The 22,215-nt window shown below is 32.1% G+C and overlaps 1 protein-coding gene across 1 annotated transcript in view; it reads left to right on the top strand.

Annotated features, from left to right (window-relative positions):
• GABRG1 (gamma-aminobutyric acid type A receptor subunit gamma1) overlaps positions 1-22,215 on the top strand; it is a 50,015-nt gene that overhangs the window by 6,587 nt on the left and 21,213 nt on the right. Inside the window, exons 2-3 of the mRNA XM_066384896.1 lie at positions 9,128-9,276; positions 16,447-16,514. Of these exons, the coding sequence (XP_066240993.1) occupies positions 9,128-9,276; positions 16,447-16,514 (217 nt within the window). The remainder of the gene's footprint in view (positions 1-9,127; positions 9,277-16,446; positions 16,515-22,215) is intronic.

Below are 22,215 nucleotides of genomic sequence, written 5' to 3'. Positions count from 1 at the left end.
GACCCAGGTTCGAGACCCCGAGGTTGCCAGCTTGAGCACGGGCTCATCTGGCTTGAGCAAAAAAAGCTCACCAGCTTGAACCCAAGGTTGCTGGCTCGAGGAAGGGGTTACTCGGTCTGCTGAAGGCTCGTGGTCAAGGCACATATGAGAAGCAATCAATGAACAACTAAGGTGTCACAAGAAAAAACTATGATGGATGCTTCTCATCTCTCTTCATTCCTGTCTGTCTGTCCCTATCTATCCCTCTCTCTGACTCTCTCTCTGTCCCTGTAAAAAAATAAAATAAATAAAATAAATAAAAAGTTTGGAGTGTAAAAACTGGGTGCATCTTATGCAGTGGTGGTAGATATTTTTACTTGCATTTTCTGCTTTTTCATGCTTGCTTTTGCTCTCACTGTTGAAGACAATGATTCGTCATCAGACACAGATGAGGACAAGCTAATTGATGGGAGTTTTGACAATGAGGAGTTGTATGAATTTTATGATGAATAAAACTTGAGTTCAATAACTTCATATAATATATATATATATTTTTAATTTTGGGCCCCAAAATTAAGGTGCATCTTATACATGGGAGTGTCTTACCCATGGGGAAATCCGTCTTATACATGGGTGTAAAAAACCCTTTGAGTAGTAAGTTTTTTTTCATGTTTGCTGACTCCCGGGAGTGAGTTTTTTTAAAAAAAATGAAATTAATTCTAGTTACAGTTTCATTAAATTAAAATCATGTTTGTTTGATAACCAATTTATGGTAACAGAAGAACATACATTTGCCTTTTTTTAATGTTGCCTTACACATTTTTTAAATAAATCGATCGTACTCTGTATGGTCAGGAGGCATGAGAACGTACATGAATGTTCATACTACTCAAAGGGTTAAGTAAAACAGTGGAAGAGACTGTTTTAAGTAGTAGAGATATATAAGTAAAATTAATATGCACCTTGCTTTCAAATCTGTAACTGGATGAGCACATCAGAAAGTGTATGATTAGAATATAATGGTTGTTAAAAAATTCAAAAGTAATTTTGAAGATCTAATTGGCTTTATTCATTATTTATCAATTCAGCAGCATCCCATCTAGTAACTTAAAAGGTGTTCTGAGGGATTGCACAAATTGGAAGATTTTTATAGAAAGAAAGCTGGGGCAAGGGAGCTATCAAAACAGAAAAGGAGAGAATTCTTTTTAGACCAAGGGGAAGGTGGAGAATACAAGGGATTTTTATCAGGCAGATTGTCTCTTCTTGCTGTGGGGCCATGATAAGCACCCATTTGACAGATTGACTGGTTTGTGTTGACCAGAAAATTCAGACTGGTTGATTAAGGTTATATTTCACAAAAAGTTGAAACAGCAATATTCCAGAGATTGTATCTTAGTTTGGTAAAATAAGCTCTAGCACAAGTAACACCATTATGGGTTTGTGGTTTTTCTCTTTAACATGTGTTTAACATAATGATTATGTATAAGTATGCTCACATAATATGACCAAGGGTTTTCATGGTTCTCCAAATAGCTTCAAGTCTGCTAGAATCAGGCTCTGGCCAAAGAGTTAAATATTCTGGGCATGCTTTTAGAGCCATCACTATGGTTGCACAATTTGTGAATTGCTTAAATACAAGGACATTATTCACTTCTCAGTCATCCTAGATGTATCTGATTAATAGAATAATTTTTCAACACTTGTAGTAGAGTGTCTTGAACAAGGTTTACCTGTTCCACAAAACAGCCATAATAACTAGCAAGCACAAAGGAGTTCTTTCTCTGGATTAAATTTATGTTACCCAGACATGTGTTTTACAAACTAATTCATTGCTTTGTGCAGGTAGGTGGCTTATGAATGTGTATTTTTCTACTGTTTCCTTAATAATATTTTTAAAAAATATTTTCAAATTATCATAACAAGGATTAATTAGAGTGTTTTTTTGTTTTTGTTCAACTCACTTGTATTCTCTCGGTTTTGAGATGAATGGTCCGAGGAGATCCTTATGTCAATGAAAATATTTTATCTCATTTTATAATTCCAAGATTTAGAGGAAAAGGTAGATATTTACACATTTAGAGAATCTAATTCCTATTTCTATCAGTTAATTTTAAGATATTAAAATATGCTTTCTAATGTAACATTAGTCTCAAAATTATGCTTCCACTTTGTGAAAATTTTTAGCAGCTTTGTAGAATTTACTTGATGCAGAAGAGCATTAAAAGTTTAGAGAATGTAATGTAATAAAGAGTTGTATTGTTTCTAAGTCCAATTTATGTTCAGTCAATTTCAATAGATATAAATTAGAAGAATAGGGAAATTGATGTTCATTTTAATATACTTTTAACCCATTGGTAATTTAATAAAATAGATTATGGTTTATTTATCTTCCTCAAAAGTACAAGAAAATGATCCCAATAGAAAATTTATAATTTTTGGATACTTATCACCTTCCTGATGATTATTCACTAGACTCATAATTTCTCATTTCTAACTTTTTTAAAGAATAGAGTTGGCTTGCTTAAAAAAGTAAATAAAAAAATAGAAACAATACTCTTAAATTTGACAAACTACATTGTCTTATTCCTGGTATTTGCTGTGATATTTAAGGTCAATTGGTAAACTACAGAAATTTCCTACCTGTGATCAAAGATGTTAAGAAATAAAACCCTCTGTTTTATCTTATATTTTTATCTTTTCTAAAAATATATTACTATAATAACTATAATAATTAACCTTTTAAAATTCTATTCTGATATCAATTTATCCTTTTTCTCATTAACTAATAGAATTGTACATTCTTACATTTAATAATAGTAGATCACACTGTTCTAATGGATTTAGGATTTGTATAGATCTATTTTCGAAACGAACAGTGAACCACTCTGTGGCAAAAGCAATCTTTATTGCCATTTGTTTTCTAACTTTAATGTAATTTGAAAGTTTTTGTGTATTCTACCTACCAAGGAAACTACATAAAATTCAGAATGAATGAAGATGTCTCACTTTATGGTTTTCCTCCTAGATCAATGTTCTGCATCACAAATTATGGAATCATTAATGTATAGCCTAATTCTGTGATGGCAAACCTTTTTATAAAAACCGCCCACTTTTGCAGAGCTGGTCAACCTGGCCCCTCCCGCCCACTAGTGGGCGGTTCAGCTTTCATGGTGGGCCAATTGCGGCGTCCTTCGGTTGCTCTGCTACTGCCCACCATGAAAGCTGGAACGCCCACTTTTATAAAAGCTCTGGAACCTTTTATAAAAAGGTTTGCCATCACGGGTCTAATTTGTGTTCTATTCTCTAAACATATTTTACATTCTAATTTTTCATCACAAATAGTTTAAACATTTTTTTTTTTTTTAGGTGAGAGAAGGGGAGTTAGTGAGGCAGACTCCTGCATGCGCCCTGACTGGGATACACTTGGTAACCCCATCTGGGGCCAATGCTCAGTACTGAGCTATTTTTAGCAGCTGTGGCTGATGTACTCCGAACAACTGAGCTATGCTTAGAGCCCTGGGCTGACACTAGAACCAATCAGGCCACTAGCTACGGAAGGGTAAAAGGAAGAGAAGGGGGAAAGGGAGGCAAGGAGAAGCATATGGTTGCTTCTTCTGTGTGCTCTGACCAGGAATCAAACCTGGGATGTTCATATGCCAGGCTGATTCTCTATTCACTGAGCAACCAGCCATGGCCTTATTTTTTTGTTATTTGATTGAACAAATAATTTAAGTATTTTTAAGTGATATATGTTAATATCCAAATGTGTGTATGTATCTGTTTTGTTAACGTATAAAAGAAAAGAAAAACTGTTTTCTCCAATTCCATACTGTTTTTGATCCTATAATATAAGTAATATCTTTTATTCCATCCCACTCCTCATAATTAGTAAATTGGAGCTTATCCTTCCAAAAGTTTTCCTAAGTTTAGGCAGGGATGTGCACACACATTTGTCTGTATAATTTTACTGTATAGATGAAATCTAACACTTGTTTCTGTCACGTACATAATATTAATGACAGCTTGGCTCCCTTTCTCTACTAGTTTTCAAGTCATTCTTCTCCATGTATGTTAAATGGTGGGTCCCATATTACTTTGTGTTAAAATAGTCACCAAATTGAGTGCACTGTTATTTTACCTCGCTGACATTCTGAGAGTTGAAGTGAGTAACTCTGTCATGTATCAATTTTCACTTCTTTTACTTACCTACCAACATTTATGAGTAATACAAATGATTCAGACCTAAAATGCCAGAAATAAGTTTTTGTACAAAAGAATTTAGTAACTCCAATATAAAGACAAAAAGAAAATTACAAAAATTCACTTTTCTTAAATTTCTTTTAAAATTTTACTTTCATTTTCTTTTACTTCCAAATCTAAAGTCGTGCTTATACCTACTCTTTAAAAGCTAGCGCTTATAAGTTTTGACATTAGGATATCTTCTACTCAGAAACATTCTAACAGGTATGTTTTTTTTCCTGGAACTTGTTACTTGACTACTATGCTTATAAAAACTAATGTAAAAAATAAACGCAATTTGATTTGTCATGAGCAACAGATCACAGAAAAGGCCTTGCTTTGGAGTTTCATCTGCTTTTTCATAATAGATTAATGAAAGAGTCTTCCCCAGGTGTCAGAACCAGGACATTCACAGTCACCTTTATGTGAACTATATTCAAGGTGACTATATAATTTATCATTTAAATTAGGTCACTCTGCCAGTGAAAGAAGGTGATATTAAAATTATTCCAGGAAAACTGGCATAAACCAGGCCATAAACCTGGGTAAAACATGAATGTTTACAGTATGAATGAAAAATAGTTTATATTACTTGATTGAAGTACTCTGGGTCTGGTGCAAGCATAAGAGCTATGTCCACCTGGCAGAATAATTGAGTTGCAAATTTCTTGGTAGATTGTAAAGCTCTGCTTCTCTCTATAAAAGGCTCTATTGAATTATTTATTTTTTATGAGTAGAAATTTATTTCAGAGTACTATCTGATAGTGTATAGAAAAAATAACGATTAATGCCAAATTAACTCATTTTGTGTATTTATATTACAAAATTATACAGAAAGATTATAGTATACTACTAATATACAGAAAAAATAAATTTTGTATGACTTCACTATTGTAGCAGACCTAGTGTATTTATTATACTGTATTTCTCATTAAATCTTTAACCATTTTATATGTCGCTTTTAATAAATGTAAATTTATATGTTATTTTTCATATAACTAAATTATTTTAAAAATTACTTTTGATGCTATTTATAATCAACAGACCCCACCTATTACATTATATGGATATATTATAATTTACTTAAACGTACTCTTAGTATAAATTTAAAATTTAGCTACCATAGAAAATATCATGATAAAAATCTTTGCATATAATGATTTTTCTGTATTATTTGATTAGTTTTCACCTTTATCAGAAAATAAGGTCATCTATATCAGGAACATAATGTTAGTTATCTCTATATTTCAGCATTTAGCACATTTGTAGGACATAGTATTTTTGCTATAAGTGATTTAAAGCATTGATTAGATATTAAACATACTTTAGAAAGTCTTTCTCATCAGAGGGAATGTGTGTGATTCCTTGAGATTTTTATTTTAAATTCTCAGAATTCAAAAGCAGAGACAAAGCACCCTACCCATGCATAATCCCAATGCACTTCAAATAAATGTTACATGTTTTTATGAATTAGAAAAGTCCAAATCCATCCACCCTGGTTTGTTTAATAAAGATAAAATGACACAACTAAGTGGATCAACTAAATGGAATAAAGAGTTGATGCTTTTCTTTCTCTCTCTCTCCATCTTCTCCTCTTCCTTCCTCTACTCACATCAATGGAAGAATTTTAGAAAAAGGAAAGATAAAATGAAATGATATTGTAGAAACATCAAAGGAAAGAGAAAACAAGTCTTCAAATTATATCAACATAATCTTAAATCTTGGCTGTATTATTTAATATTGTATGTCTTGGGAATTCTATAAACCTATTTTCTTTTGTCTGTAAAATAGAAATATTAATATTTATTTCAAGGGATTACTCTGGAACAAATGATATAACATGTAAAGAACTTAGAACACGGTTCTATAAATACGCTAGGCACTTGATGTTGCATTGTAGGCATCAGTAACAGGTGATAACAATAACACATTAATCTTTGAAATAAACAATTAGTAATTAGTAAATGTATATACTAAAGAGCTTAAATGTATCTACACTAATGATAAAATTATGGTTATTCAAAATATTTCAAAGAAATTCTTGAGCATATCTAGAATTTTTCAGAATATGACTTAATATCATGATTGTTTTCCCCAAATTAACACTCACTCACTCAACATATGTGTTTAAAATAAAAATCTGTTAGCCTAGAAAGGACATTGAAACTTCAAATATGTTACACAATATTTTAAAAATTATGACAAGGACATTTTAGTCACTAAAGCAATACCAATATGATATTAAAGGTACCGTAATTAATCAAGAGTTTGAAGATAATTTTAAAAGCTTGGAAAAAACATGTGGAAAAATTAACCTTAATGAATTTTTTCTGTTATTGCCAAAAATGAGGAAAGATACCTTTGTAGGGTCTTTGAGGTCAATTTTCATATTACCTCTGAGCTGGCTGAGAGAAGGGGAATATAAATCACTATAAGCATGTGCTTTTTAGAATACCAAGATTTTGCTACTATACAAATACAAACATGTCAAAGAAAATTACACATACCATTGTACCAGTACTATATATTTTATGAAGTTAAACAAAACACAGCAATGAATATAAATGAACACTTCATTAAAATTTTGTTAACTAAATGTACCCTAGTAATTTACATAGAAATAAAAATTGTATATTGTGGTAATAAACTACCCCCAAATCTCAGCCGCTACATGTCCATGTGTGTGAACTATGGCTCTGTCCATGTTACCTTACTCTGGGAGTGAAGTAATGAAGTAACCTCTTTCTGAGCATGGATGGTCTTCTGGCAGAAGGACAAGAGATATATGGTGACCCATGCACTAACATTCAATGTTCTGCTTGGTAGTGACACATATCACCTATTTTCCATTAGTCAAAGCAAATCATAAGGCCGCATGAGCTCAATGGGACAATGATATATAATCCTTTTGCAGGAAAGAGTATTTGAAGTCATATGTATAACTTGGATGTCAGTGGAGTGAAAAGTATAAATTCTCTGATAGGAGGGAGAAGAAAAAAGTGGAGAATAATAATTCATTCTATTATCTGTTGATAATAATTATCAAAAGATTTATTGTGAGGATAAAATAAGGTAGTAGAAAAAAAGAAGCCCTCATAGACGCAGACAACAGTATGAAGATTACAAAAAGGACAGGGGTTGAGGAGCGGTAGAAGAGGGTCAAGGGAGAGATCGTGTTGGAAGGAGACTTGACTTGGGGTACTAAACACACAATACAATATACAGATGATGTAGAATTATACAGCTGAAACCTATATAATTTTATTAACCAATGTTATTCCAAAAATTCAGTATAAACTTAAGAGGCTTTACTTATGTATGTATGTATTATGTATTTATTTATTTATTTTAGAGAGTAGCGAGAGAGAGGGAGAGAGAGAGAAAAACGGAGGGGAGGCAGGAAACATCAACTCCCATATGTGCCTTGACCAGGCAAGCCTAGGATTTTGAACCGGTGACCTCAGCGTTCCAGGTTGACGCTTTATCCACCGCACCACCATTGTAAAGCTAAAAAGAACAAATGAGGTAACAAATACTATAAAGGTTAAGTTTTAATTGGTAATAAATTTATAAAATTAAGGATGAGGAGAGTGAATGTTAACTACACCTATTCTAGTAGTCATATTTTTCAATATATACATATATGGAATCATTATGTTATATACCTTAATTTTTGCAACCATGTTATATGTCAACTATATCTCAATAAAACTTAAATTTTTTGAAGTATAAACGGGGTGAGGGCTGCATTAGCTAAGATGATTAAGTCCAAAACAAAATAGATTTGAATGGATATTGTAAAGGTTTAAAGATAACATAAACTTGAATATGCACTACTGGAGAGAAGCCAATCTTTGAAGTATATGTAAATAAAAATTATATTATGAATTTACTAGTATAAGTGTTTAGTATTTTCACTCTTTTACTGTAGAACTAAGGTTTACTAAAGTAGAATGTTTTAAATGTAGAATGACCTTCCTTGAATGAAGATGGGTTTGCTTATGGGTAACAAAATAAGAGTAGCCTGTTAGTTTTAATTGTAGATGAATATCTATCTGTATTACTGGATTTCCTACTACGATTCAGAAATAAGCTGAATTCTTAGGATTATTAAACACACTTCCTGTAGCAGGAAGCATTAACTGGAGAGTTAGAACTTGATTCTCCGTTTTGCTAATACTAGGGTTGTGCTTAGTTAAGTCCCTACGTCTTCAGTTTTTCTCATATGTATTATAAAGGGAGTGGGCTAACTGATTTTAAATTCTAACTTTTAGTCCTAAAACTTAACAGTTATATCCCCCCAAATATAAGAGGAAGGTGAGTCACCCACCATTGATTTGAGGATAAGACAATCTTTGACGGTGATTTTGGAATAAGATGCCTGGGTTCTTTTGACTTAAAAAGAAAAAGCATATAGTACTTGTGTTCAATACTTATTTCTTCTTACTACAACCCTTTCTTTATCTTTCCTAATTTTTCTTTTGTATACATGCATTTTATACATTTTACCAAACTGATTGTTATAACTTTTCCTGTATTTATTTATCTTTTAATTTTTTATTTTTTGGGTGTGGCAGTTTGGAATCACCACATATGGTTTTCTAGATTGTGCAGTGCACAAACCTATAGCCAGCTTCTAATGGCAAGTGTGGTGGTGGCCAAGATTTATTTTATTTTAATATTATGTGTTATATTTCTTGTAATGAATTCTTAATTTGGGGGAGTTATTATATTAGGACAGTTCATATGATAAAGACACTAGTCTTACTGAATATAAAATATTTCTAATGCTTTTTCTCCTTCTTACTATTCCCTAACAAAATTATAATAATCTTAAACTATTTTTTTGAAATATACAATTTGGTTCAACTTTCTATCATCTTTTTCTTTTATTTTTGGAACTCTTTAGTGTTGATAAAGCAGATGATGAAGATGATGAGGATTTAACAGTGAACAAAACCTGGGTCTTGGCACCAAAGATTCATGAAGGAGATATAACACAAATTCTCAATTCTTTGCTTCAAGGCTATGACAATAAACTTCGTCCGGATATAGGAGGTATGTGTCAGTTTTCTTTCTGAGACTTGGGGAACTAAGAAAACCATAATTACTGATGTTATTTTGCTTATAAATCACATATTTCTTGACTGTCTGATGTATGTCAGATGGCTGGGTTTGACAATTATTAATTGGAATGACACTAATTTGAGAGGTTTGCAAGTCTGATGTGAGAATAAAGATATGTAAACATTTCTGATGTAACCATGTTACACCTGCTTCACTGAAGGATGCTACAGCAAAGTTTTGAGGAGCTGAGAGACATCTCATAAAAGAAATTTAATAATTAAGAAGGAATTCTAATTTTCTGTCAATATCACACTTTTTAAATTAATGTAGAATTATATTCCTTGTTATTATATTTGTGTAAGTAATCTTACTATTTTTATTAGGATTCTTCTCCTTGGTACTTCGCATTTATGTATAAAATTTATAAAACATTTTAACTTCTGAGTCTCCTCACCATGAATCTTTAAAACAAATAAAAATATACAAATCAGCAAAAAATAAAGCTTTTTGAATATTGCATTTAATCTATGGCCTATTATAGGGAAATTAAAATCTTTACCTTATTAAATTTTTATCACATCAAAGTCATAAGCAGTATATATGTATATAGTTGTTTTTCTTATTTCTTATGAAGTAGTGTAAATATATTTTACTAGATTTAATTTATATATTTGGAGTTTTGATTCAATTGTAAATATGTTTAAAAAATTCATTTTGGGCCTAACCTGTGGTGGCTCAGTGAATAAGGTATTGACCTGGAATGCTGAGGTAACCCTTTCAAAACCCTGGGCTTGCCAAGTCAAGGCACATGAGAGAAGTAAGTATTGTACTACTTCTTGATGCTTCTCACTCTTCCCTCCCTTCTCTCTCTCTCTTTCTCTTTTCTTTCTCTAAAATCAACAAATAAAATCTTTAAGAAAGGGAAAGAATTGTTTTCTAATTTTATGTTGGCAGCATACAAAAATGAAATAGATACCCTATTCTATATTTTTTCACATGTTCCCATCATATTCTTAGCACACATCCTTTCCTTCCAGCACATAAGACATTCCATGCTCATCCTGATCTAGCAAAGGAATTTACCATTTCTCCTAGGAGCCCTGCTTCATTTTCTTGTAGAATGTTGTTTAGAAACCATGATCTGGGAAGAAAGTGTATTCATTAATTTTGGATGTCTCTGCTTCATGACCCTCTCAGTGGGCAGAAGTAGAAAATATATGTTGTGTACACATTCACAAGCATCTATATTTCTGCATCTAGCTCTTACATGAATTCATAAAGTATGAATTCATACTGAGAGCTCTGATTCTGATCTAAACACCACATTCAGTCTAGTTTTTCTCCTTATGTGTAACCTTTCTTTTTGCAGCATTGAGACACCCAATTCTCATTATTTGTAATGTATTTTCTTAAATTGTTCAATTCTAGTAAATACAGAGTTTTAGAATTTTAACACATCAGTGAAAATAAATTAATTAGAATTAAATAATTACATAAAATTTTGATATTAGGTTTACAGTATGCAATCAAAATACTGATCCTCAGTGTTTCGTAGGTGGTTAGGTTTTCATACCTGTTCTCTTCCGTGAGATTATATTATTCATTTTCAATATAGTTTTGTTCAAGTGTTATTCATCCATGTTTACTTTTAGTACTCATATGGTTTTACTTTTTATATTTAATTCCCTGATCCATTTGAAGTTTATTGTATGGTATGAAGTATGAATCTAATATTTTTCAAATAACTCTTTTCCAAATAACTCTTTTGTTTATTCAACATCATTTATTAAAAAATCATTCTTGGCCTCTGTTATTTTGATATAGCAACGTTATAAAATATTACATTTTCATATGTAATTTAGTTATACTTGACCTTTCTGTTTCATTCTTTCATCTGGCTTTTTTATTTATTTGCCACTACGTTTGACTAATAGTAGAGATTCAACAGTATATTGAAACTGAAATATTACTTATTAATATCTTGTAAGGCCAGTTCTTTCTCTTATTTTCTTTTTTTTTCTTTTCAGTTTTTCTGGCTATTCTTCTATTTTTAAAAAATATTTATATGAGCTTTATTATCAACAAGTTTTGTTCCAATGAAGAAAAACTTGGTATTTTATTGGAAATTATGTTAAATTTATAAATTAAGAGAACTAACATCTTTATTACATTGACTCATCTAATATAGAAATATGGTCTGACTTTCCAATTCTTCATGTATGTTTTGTAGCTTTTGGGAATATTTTAAGGATTTACCCATATAAATTTTTACATTTCTTACTTAGATTAAATACTACCTATTTTTTTCTTGCGATAAATAGTATTTTTCAACCATAATGTCCTTTTAACTGGTTATTGTTTTTGTACATCAATGTTATTGATTTATAACATTCTCATTTTATATTCTATCTTTCTGTTACTTTACTGACTTTTTACTATTAATTTAAGCATTGAATATATTGGGGTTTCTAATATATGGTATTATGTCATGTGCAACAAAATGATTTTATTTTTTCTTTGTCAATTTATATGCAACAGATTGGTATCTGTTATCTTATAGTATTCACTGATATATATAACTAATCATGGTGATAATGGGTAGGTTTGTTTTGTAGTTCTTAGTGGAAATGACTCTAGTGTTTCTTCATATGTATATTTACATTAAAAATTATTTTCAGTTTTCTTTATTTTGTTTTTGAATCAGGAATTGTATTGAAATTTGTCAACATCTTTTTTAGCATTTCTAAAAATAATTATGAGTGTTTTCTTTCTTGAAATTATTAATATGGTATATAATATATACTGAAACAATATGCATACTTTAATATGCATATTGGTCAATGCATATTATATACTTAATGAGGTGTTGGATTCTGTTTACTAATATATTATTTAGTGTTACATTGGTATTCATAAATAATGTTCACCTTTCTTTTTATTTTTGAGTACTCTCTTCATCATTTTTAAGTATCATTTTTATGTTTGTTTCATGAAAGAGTAGTTTACTCTCAAAGGTCCAGCAATTTATTGGGCATTAGCAACACCTGTCTTTTGGAAGTTTTGTAGAATTTCATTGTAAAACCATTCATGTCTTAAATCTTGGGGGAATAATCACTTTGTTTTCCTATGGAAACATGTTTTTCAATGCTCTCTATTCTAACAGGGGGAATTTAGGTAATGTATTTCCCTAGGAAAATAAAACATCTTATCAAAGTTTTTAAGTTTACTTGCAAAGTAGTCTCTTAAAGAGTTTTTAAAAAATTATTGTTTCAACATTTATTCCCCTTTGGTTTTTCTTATATTATACACAAGGACCCTTGGATTATAACACAATTCCGTTCCTATGGCAGTGATGTAATCTGAATTTTCCTGAAAGTTGAAACACACCCTAGCATAAGTCACTTACTTATCCTAACACAGTTTAAAATTATAACCTAGAACATAAATCCTGCAACCTTCGTATATCAGGATGTTGCTCTAACCAATTGACTTACTTGGCTAGGGCCAAAAAAGTACCTTTGATTTCTGTGTGTATTGATGAATTAAACATAGTCTTGCCCACACTTTAAAAATCACCTAAAAATCCTGGAGTAACAATTTCTTGTTAGTTTCTTTTTTGAATTGAAATATGATTTTTTTTAAAAAATTGCTAAAATTCTGCAATTGAACAAATTTTGGACTGAGAACTCTATAATGCTAAGAAATAGTATTGGCTCAATTACCAAGAAGCCTATATTTTAAGTGATTTTACCTACAAAGATTATTTATATTATGAATAATTGATAAGTAACAATTACAGTTTCCTGTATATAAAATAGTTTTATTCACTTTTAGGTTAATTTTTCCTTGTGTTTTGGAAAACCTTTAAAGAATTAGATGAAACACCAGCAACCCAAAGTTAAAAATAGGGTAAAAAAGAATTTTAAAAATACTTATAGTAAAGTGAAACTAAGAGACATTGATAAGAGTGTGGTGGTTACGGGGGGAGGGGCGAGAGGGAGAGGAAAGGGGGGAGGGGGAGGGGCACAAAGAAAACTAGATAGAAGGTGACAGAGGACAATCTGACTTTGGGTGATGGGTATGCAACATAAGTGAATGACAAGATAACCTGGAGTTGTTATCTTTGAATATATGTATCCTGATTTATTGATGTCGCCCCATTAAAAATAAAATTATTAAAAAAATACTTATAGTATGCAAATATGTATTTATTAAATTATTTTACCATCTTTTTTATCAGTAGCAGTATTCTACATTGGGCTGGCTAATATGAGTCTTCATTTGTCCCATCCTAGCTGACCCTGATTTAGGTTGAACATGAGATATCTCAGGGTAGCTCATACCTTTAAGTCAGAGTTAATACTTTTCTAACATACATATACTTGTCTTATAATTGCCTAAAGAAAGTTTAATATCAGAACACCAGGATACATCTTTCATATCTAAAACTTTCTTCTTATATATCCTGCATATAAAAATGTCCTCAAAAATCATTAACTTCTTGGTGTAGAAGTGTTCAGTCCTTAGCATTATGAAATAAAGAACATATATTCAGTTTTTGTTGATTTATCAAATGAAGTGAAAATGTCTTATTAATAAGACTGGTATGCTGTACTGAGCTGCATATAAGTAGTAATAAATATATTTGGACAAGTCCTGCCGGGGGGTGAGGACGACGGAGACACAAAGACCCGACTCCGGGGACCAGGTTTAGTGATGTAGATCCACTTTATTCAGAAAGTAAGCTAGCTTATATACACAGGTTCAGCCTATAGGGTGTTACAGTATGTTCCTCAAAGCCAATGGCTGAAAAGATCAGGGAGCTGCGTGGTTGGTGCTGAGTCACTTCCTTATAGTGGGCGAGCTCCCTTCCTGGGTGTGCCCAGGAGGGTTCTGGGCGCTGGAGTATTCTCACAGCATTGCATCAGCCACAGCTGCTAGGAATGCGCTCTGCATTCCACCCACAAATATACTTATAAATGGAACCAATAAACCTATCATCTATTTATTAATTGGCTATCATAAAAACCATTCTGTAGATCTAGCCACAACTGGCTTAATTATATTACATTTATTGGCTACAACTCATAGTTAGTCAAAATGAATGGCATGTGGTTAAAGCAACTTGTCTCAGCAGTCTTCAACCTAAGTTAAATTCTAAAATCTTCTTTCAATTATATGGCCTATTTTTATTTAAACAATCTGATTGTTGACTAGTAATTCAAATTACATTGTCATGCATAAGTCCCAAAATCTATAGTTTTGTTCTAAAACTATTATGAACAAATCTTGTTTTTTCTAGCTAAGAAATATTTATACCTTGTAATTAAATCTTTGCTTGAAAAAAACAAAACAAACTATTTAAATGTTATGTATTCCTAAGTGATTTTTTTTAATTGTAAAGGGTAAGATTAAATACTGTTATAAAATTATACAGACACTGTTTTTCCAAATGCTTCTAGTTTCCCATTAAAGCTCTAGCCTCGGAGCTCTGCCAGGTGGAAAGCGGGAAGAGAGGAAGACTGCAGACTTAACTGAGACTCAGGCTGGCAGACTCAGCTCAGCTAGGTGCTAGAGAAGCAGGTGCATCCTGACAGTTGGGACATAGTGTCTGAATTATAGGAGTGAGAAAAACTAGGCCAAGAAGGGGATCAGATAAAGTTTAGAAAGGAAAACTGAGTAAATATCCTGAAAACATGCTACTTTATAAAGGTCTACCCTTCAAGTTGTTTTTTCTGCTTTATTTTATTTGAATTATCTCTTTATAAAACTCTGTTATATATGTGTATGTGTATATATATATACATATATACATAGATAAAATAGATTATTTTCTTGGAATATTCTTTTACTTTTTATCTACTTTGTGAAACTTTTATACATATTCCTCAACAAGTATTGGGTAAGTGAACTAATAAACCATTTATCTCTTATTTGGTCAGGAAGGGAATAAAAGAAACTATGTAAAATGTTTTTTATAGCAAACAAAATATCTTATGAGTATAAATTATCATTATAATTATTATAGTAAATCTTATTATTAGAACCAAAAATACCTGGCAAAGGTTAAAAGCCTGAATCAGAATAAAATATGGTATGATTATAGATATGCATTAATCATATCATCTGGTAAACATTTAAAATGCTGTTCTGGGCCCTGGCCGGTTGGCTCAGTGGTAGAGCGTCGGCCTGGCGTGCAGAAGTCCCGGGTTCGATTCCCGGCCAGGGCACCCAAGAGAGGCGCCCATCTGCTTCTCCACCCCTCCCCCTCTCCTTCCTCTCTGTCTCTCTCTTCCCCTCCCGCAGCCAAGGCTCCATTGGAGCAAAGATGGCCCCGGGCGCTGGGGATGGCTCCTTGGCCTCTGCCCCAGGCGCTAGAGTGGCTCTGGTCACAACAGAGCCACGCCCCGGATGGGCAGAGCATCGCCCCCTGGTGGGCAGAGCATCGCCCCCTGGTGGGCAGAGCGCCGCCCCTGGTGGGCGTGCCGGGTGGATCCCTGTCGGGCGCATGCGGGAGTCTGTCTGACTGTCTCTCCCAGTTTCCAGCTTCAGAAAAATACAAAAAAAAAAAAAAAAAAGCTGTTCTGTGCTACACATTTTGATAAAATATAAAAATACTTTATGTATCATTTAAAGACTTACTGGGAAACACAAATGGTATGTACATAACATGAAGTTCATAGTGATGTGCATGCCATATACTTTGTGAAAATAAGCAAAAATCCACCTTATATTGAAGCCAACTATAAACAATCTACAGGAATACTATTAACAAGGGAGAAGCAGGGTAAGAAAAAATAATAGACTCTAAAAATCTATCTAAATTCTAAATTCTACGTAGAGCAAATTATCTAGAAATTTTTATTGAATAAACTTTCTTAGTTTTAATGAATGATGTAGGTATATATATACATTTTTAAATTTTAGGTTGTACACTAGAATGTTTTCGGTCAAAAGTCTTAGTAACATGACCAATTTGTAAACTAAAAAGGTGTTTATGGTTCTGTAGCATTTTATGGTGTTTTTTTTTATTTCTTAATGAGGAATGTTGTATTACTGAAACAGTAAATATTATAATTCATTTAGGTTATTTTCAAAACTGAGTTCTATTTAACAGAATCTCTGTTCATAGCTCTGACCATTTTTGTTGCTCTTTTGCAGTGAGGCCAACAGTAATCGAAACTGATGTTTATGTAAACAGCATTGGACCAGTTGATCCTATAAATATGGTGAGTAATAAACAATAAAAAAAACTGGCATAAAATTCTTGAATAATTGGATGAATATATAAGTAATTTCTGATAGCTAATCCTGAATGAGTTGAGGGCAACATGTCCAATTACTATGTGCCAGCTTTTAGGAACTAGAGATAAAATATTCCTACATCTAAGAATGTGTAGCTTTTTCTTCTAACATGCTATATTTGGTAGGATCTATGCTAGGGAATTAAAACTTATCTGATCCATCAAAAGTGGTTCCCTGAAGAAATCTGGAAGATAACCAGAAGAACTGAAGGTAGAGGAGTTAGAGAAAGAAGGGGATTCACTGGCAGAGGAAGGAGCATGCTCACAGTCAGAGAGGAATCAAACAGCCTGATAAAATCAGGAGAAGTTCCAGGAATTTGATAACACTGCCACATAAATGCAAGGTAAGAAATTAAGGCTTGAAACAATGTTTAAGTGCCTTATTAAGGGTGAAGTCTGATTAGCATGAATTATAATACCTTGGATAAGAGAAATGATTGGAAGTTTTCATCAGGAGTGTGCCATGGGCAAATTTTTATTTTTAATAGATCATTCTTAGAATAGATCAGTATTGAAAATGGATATAAGGAGCCAAGCCAGCGTTAGTGAAACCAGTTACGAGGTTGTTGCATTAGTCTGAATAATAGATCTGGAAGATCTTACCTAGCACAGTAGCATTTGAGCTGGAGAACACACTAGTACATTTAAGAAATGCTAGATAAGTACGGTCGTCCCTTGCCATATATTGGTTCACTTTTCACGGTCTCACTATATCGTGGATTTTTAAATTGTAAATATCTGATTTTGTATCATGGATTTTTCGCTGTATTGTGGGATTTTGTGTCATATTTATATATTTATTATTTTAATTATTTTTGTGATAAAATAAACAAAATAAGTGTGGGAATGGTGAATAACAGTGGGAAAGGTTTATAAGAGTGTGGGGAGGGATTAGAAAGCCTTAAAATATGTATAAATAATAAAATAAATATAAGGTCGCTACTTTGTGGATTTTCGCCTCTCACGGGGGTGGGGTGGAGAGAAGGGTGGGTTCTGGAACCGAACCTCTGCGATAGATAGATGAGGGACTATTGTACATTTTTCAGAATTTAGAGATCGATCGTTTGTGTATAGGATGAATATATTTTATAGAAATGAGAAAACTTGACAGAAGGTAGAGTTATGATTTAAAATAGGAAATATCGCCATAGCCCAAAGGGTAATGGCACATTCCAGAAAAGCTGTTCAGCAGTAATTTGAAGATTAAGCCAGAGCCGTTCAGGGAAGATGTTCTAACAGGGTATAGATTAAATGAGGAAAGGAAGAAGGACAAGCAGCAAAAAACTTAAGACCTCAATAATACATGAATGATCCAAGAGAAGATGGACATGAAATACACAGATCTAAGGACCAAATATTAAAATGAGATCAATGTATATAAAATACAAGGGAAAGACAAGAGAGGTGCAGAAATGAGACACACAGAAATGTCAGAGGGGTAAGAGAAGAACCAGGAATGACGATATAAAATAATCTGAGATATTAAAGAGCATGAAATAGAAGGAACAAATAATTAATTTGTAATATACATGAGAATCCAGGTAAAAATGGATTATATTGGGCCCACTGGTGTTGGAAATTAGACATGAATATCAGATTTTAAGGAATATGTACACTTAAGAACCTGTAATTGAAGCTGGTGTAGTAAAACAGCAAGATTGGGAGGCCAATTATGATAAAGCAGTAACAAAGAAACCAAAGAACAAGATAGTTTCAATGAGATTTTAATATTAGCTCGCTCAGATTGAATTCCTATACAACTTGCTGATTTTTATAGAGACAAATCATCCCAATATCTGTGTATATTACTTAACATGTACATATGAGATTTCATAAAAATAATACATTACTAAAATGTTAATTTTCTTTTTAAAAGATCCTTAAAGTGTGTGTGTGTGTGTGTGTGTGTGTGTGTGTGTGTTTAAATTAGTCAGGGCTTAGAGAAGATAAGCTTGTTTGAGTATATGGAAGTCTCTTTTTCTGAAATGCATATTTTGTTTGTTTGTTTTGTTTGCAATTTGAATGAATTTATTAATGAAAATATATGGTCATTAAAATGAAGAGAAATAGAATTCGAAGCTGCATTAGTATTCCAGAGCTATTATGACAAGAATGGGTATTAAGAGGCTATTATGATGATCTTATTCTATAAAATTTTCATGGTATTGAAGATTTGTTTTCCCAATGACACAAATTATACTTATAACCTTGAACAGTGATTGTTTTCAAGAAACTAATTAACTGAAATTGCTATTAAATCTGGTGGTACTAAAGCACATAGAGAAAAAAATTAAGCATATTTGATAATGTTTATTAAAAGAAGTTTTGTGATATTAAGGATTCATAAGGAGCAGTTTACATAAAAGACAACTAAACAATACAAAAAAATTAGAATTCAGCTTTCATAAATGAACAAAATCGATTTGAATGTGAGTACAATCAAGCAAGTTGGCTTGAGTGTAATTAGCAAGCAAGAGGGTAGATTTTTAAGTGGAATGGCCAAGTATAAAATGTCTGTGTGGGAGGATGCGTGGGTGTACAGTTAAATAATCTGTTTGAATATGGTGAGAACTGACTTTAAAGTCTTTACTACAGTATCTTGTTTTATCAGACTCATTTTTTTTTCTTGGTAATAAACTCCCCAGACATTTAACTTGTGTTCAAACATTCTAAAGATTCTAGAAAAGCTGGTGCTCACAGAAAAAATTTTCTCCATGATTTTCTTTCACTTTAAAGATCACTTGTCTTCAACATGGTTTGTGCAGTTGGTCCTAATGTTCAAGAAGTTTATCTCTTTTTCTCTGCATGTACCTCTCTTTCCTTCCCCTTTTTTTTATCACTACTTCTAAATTTAAGAAAATAAAGTCTGAAACATAGCTTCTACATATTAAATAACTTGCTTATTCTTTTTACTATATTAACAGGAAACAGTGACTCCTTACCAGGTACAGTATGTTGAGAATGAAGCAGCAAAAGCAGAAAAACAATAATATCTTTTCTATCTGGATAATTGACCTGCATATTCTAATAGAGAGGAAGGAGTTTAGTCTTCCCGGATGCGATGAGTTAAAGTAACTGAAGAAATGAATTTATAATTAACAGTTTAACTTTATTTTCTTAGTTTGCACAATACTTTAAAGCTTATTACATAGTTTTAGTCTCCTTAGTTTTCTATATTGTTTTGATTTAATTTTTTTACCTGACCAGGAGGTTGCACAGTGGATAGAGCGTCGGACTCGGAGGCAAGGACCCAGGTTCGAGACCCTAAGGTCGCCAGCTTGAGCGCGGGTTCATCTGGTTTGAACGAAGCTCACCAGCTTGGACCCAAGGTCACTGGCTTGAGTAAGGAGTCACTCGGTCTGCTGTATCCCGCTAGTCAAGGCACATATGAGAAAGCAATCAATGAACAACTAAGGTGCCACAACAAAGATACTTCTCATCTCTTTCCCTTCCTGTATGTCCTTCTCTCTGTCTTTGTCACCAAAAAAAAAAAAAAAAAAAAAAAAGATTTTATTTTTGGGCATTAGATACTCAAATCTATTTCTTTTCACAGGCTTTATTTTTAGAAAATATAAAATATAAGTTACATTTTTACTCAATACTAACAGATAAATTATAAATGAATTAAGTGTTGGTTTCATTTCTATACTCTTTGACTCAGTATGCTTACTTGTCCATATATATTATTATTATTATTATTAATATGAAATCTTTTTCTTACTTTTGAATCATAAATTCATTTCTTCACAAATCTTTTTTTTTCTTTTTCTTTTTTTTTTTTTACGAGAGAGAGAGAGGAACAGATAGAGATGAGAAGCATCAACTTGTAGTTGTGGCACTTTATTTGTTCATTGATTACTTTTTCATATGTGCCCTGGCTTCTAATCGAGCCAGTGACCCCCTTGCTCAAACCAGCAGCCTTGGGCTTAAGTCAGCAAAAACTTAGGTTTCAAACCAGCTACCTTTAGGCTCAAGTCAATGACCGTCATGTTTATGTACCGTACTCAAACTGGTGATCCTGAGCTCAATTATCTGACCTCAGTGTTTCAAACCTGGAACCTCAACATCCCAGGTTGACGCTTGATCTACTGTGCCACCACTGCTCAGGCTACATTAAAGATATTAAATTTGAAAATTAAATTAACTTCTGATTTTCAAAAAATGTCAAAATAATTTTCTTTAATGCAAACAAATACATTTCTATTTTATTTCATGTCTTTGTTTGTCTTATATGTGTTTACTACCTATATTGTTTATTGGTTTATTGGCCACTAAAAGATACTGCTTCCTTCCTTCAAAGCTAAAACCTAGTGGCAAGGTTAGCTTAAAAAAAAAAGAAAAATAGAGCAATACAGAAGAGTAAGGGCCAAGAAAAAGGTTCTGTATAAGTACATATATATTAAGTTGCAAATGAGGATTTTAAGCTATTTTTTTATTGAAACAAACTTTATCAAAATAGTTCATTTTCTTGTTATAAAAGAGAGAAAATTTAAATATTATAGATTATTATTATCCAGTACTTGCCATTGTTAATACCTTTTAAACAATTTTATGGATATAGTTGTAGTAAATACCATAATACTATTAGACATACAGTTTTATAACATTGTGTCTTTTCACTCTTTTTATCACAACTGTTATTCCACTTAATTATTTTTTGGAAATAATTATTAAATGCTGTATGGTATTAGAAGATATCTTTGTACTATATATATTTTATAATCTATTATATTGCATTTGGGAGGTTTCCAGTTTGTTGTAAGAATAATGTTATCAAAATCCTTTTTTTTTTTTTTTACTTATAATTATTTTCTTAGGATATGGGAACAAACACTTCTGAAACCTCTGATCCATCTTAATCATATTTGGAGATGTCTATTTTGAAACATTTTCTAATTAGAGAGTGCTGGGTTGGTTACATGTTGAGTCTTCTATGGATTAGTAGGTAGAGAATGTTGTAGAACGGGCCTGTACTTCTTGGTAACTCTGGCCTCCAGCTTGGCTTGAGGAAAAAAGTCTGGCAGAATGAAGGGCTAGATAGTTTAATTCCTACCTTTTGTAAAAATTGGTTTTAGTCTTGCTTTCTACCTAGCTGCTCCAAGTCACTATTTCATTTGTTATAGTTGATTTTGAAAAGACCTTGTTATTTTTCATTTCTTACCTCCTCAAGATTGAATTACGTGGGTTATAGGGTACTTACCAAGGACTTTCAATGCTGAACTCAAAGTCATGAAGCAGCCTGTTTATTTCTTAATATAAAATTTATTTATGAGGAGTGTAATAATTTTAATGTTTTGCTAATATAAAAAAGAAAAGAAAAGAGTTTAATTCATGTGGTGATATTTAACATAGCATACGATAACTATAGGTCGTAAATATCTCACCATTTTAAAAGGTTACATTCTGAAATTATGTAGATATTTATGTACATCTATATTGCAGTTAAATATAAAAAACAAATTTCTTTTAAATATACATGCACAATATGTACATGTTCTCACACAAGTATTGAATATACAGAATTTGTATTTGGAGAGCTGTTGGCCTACATTGTTCATTATGAAGAATTAATCTTCCCATCTATCTATGTTAACTCTAAAATGTGTTTAATTATTCTAAAATTCTG

This window comes from Saccopteryx leptura, chromosome 5 (assembly GCF_036850995.1).
Source record: "Saccopteryx leptura isolate mSacLep1 chromosome 5, mSacLep1_pri_phased_curated, whole genome shotgun sequence".
In the NCBI taxonomy this organism is placed as follows: Eukaryota; Metazoa; Chordata; class Mammalia; order Chiroptera; family Emballonuridae; genus Saccopteryx; species Saccopteryx leptura.
The sequence above is the reverse complement of the archived record's forward strand: the minus strand, read 5'-3'. Positions and strand labels throughout refer to the sequence as shown.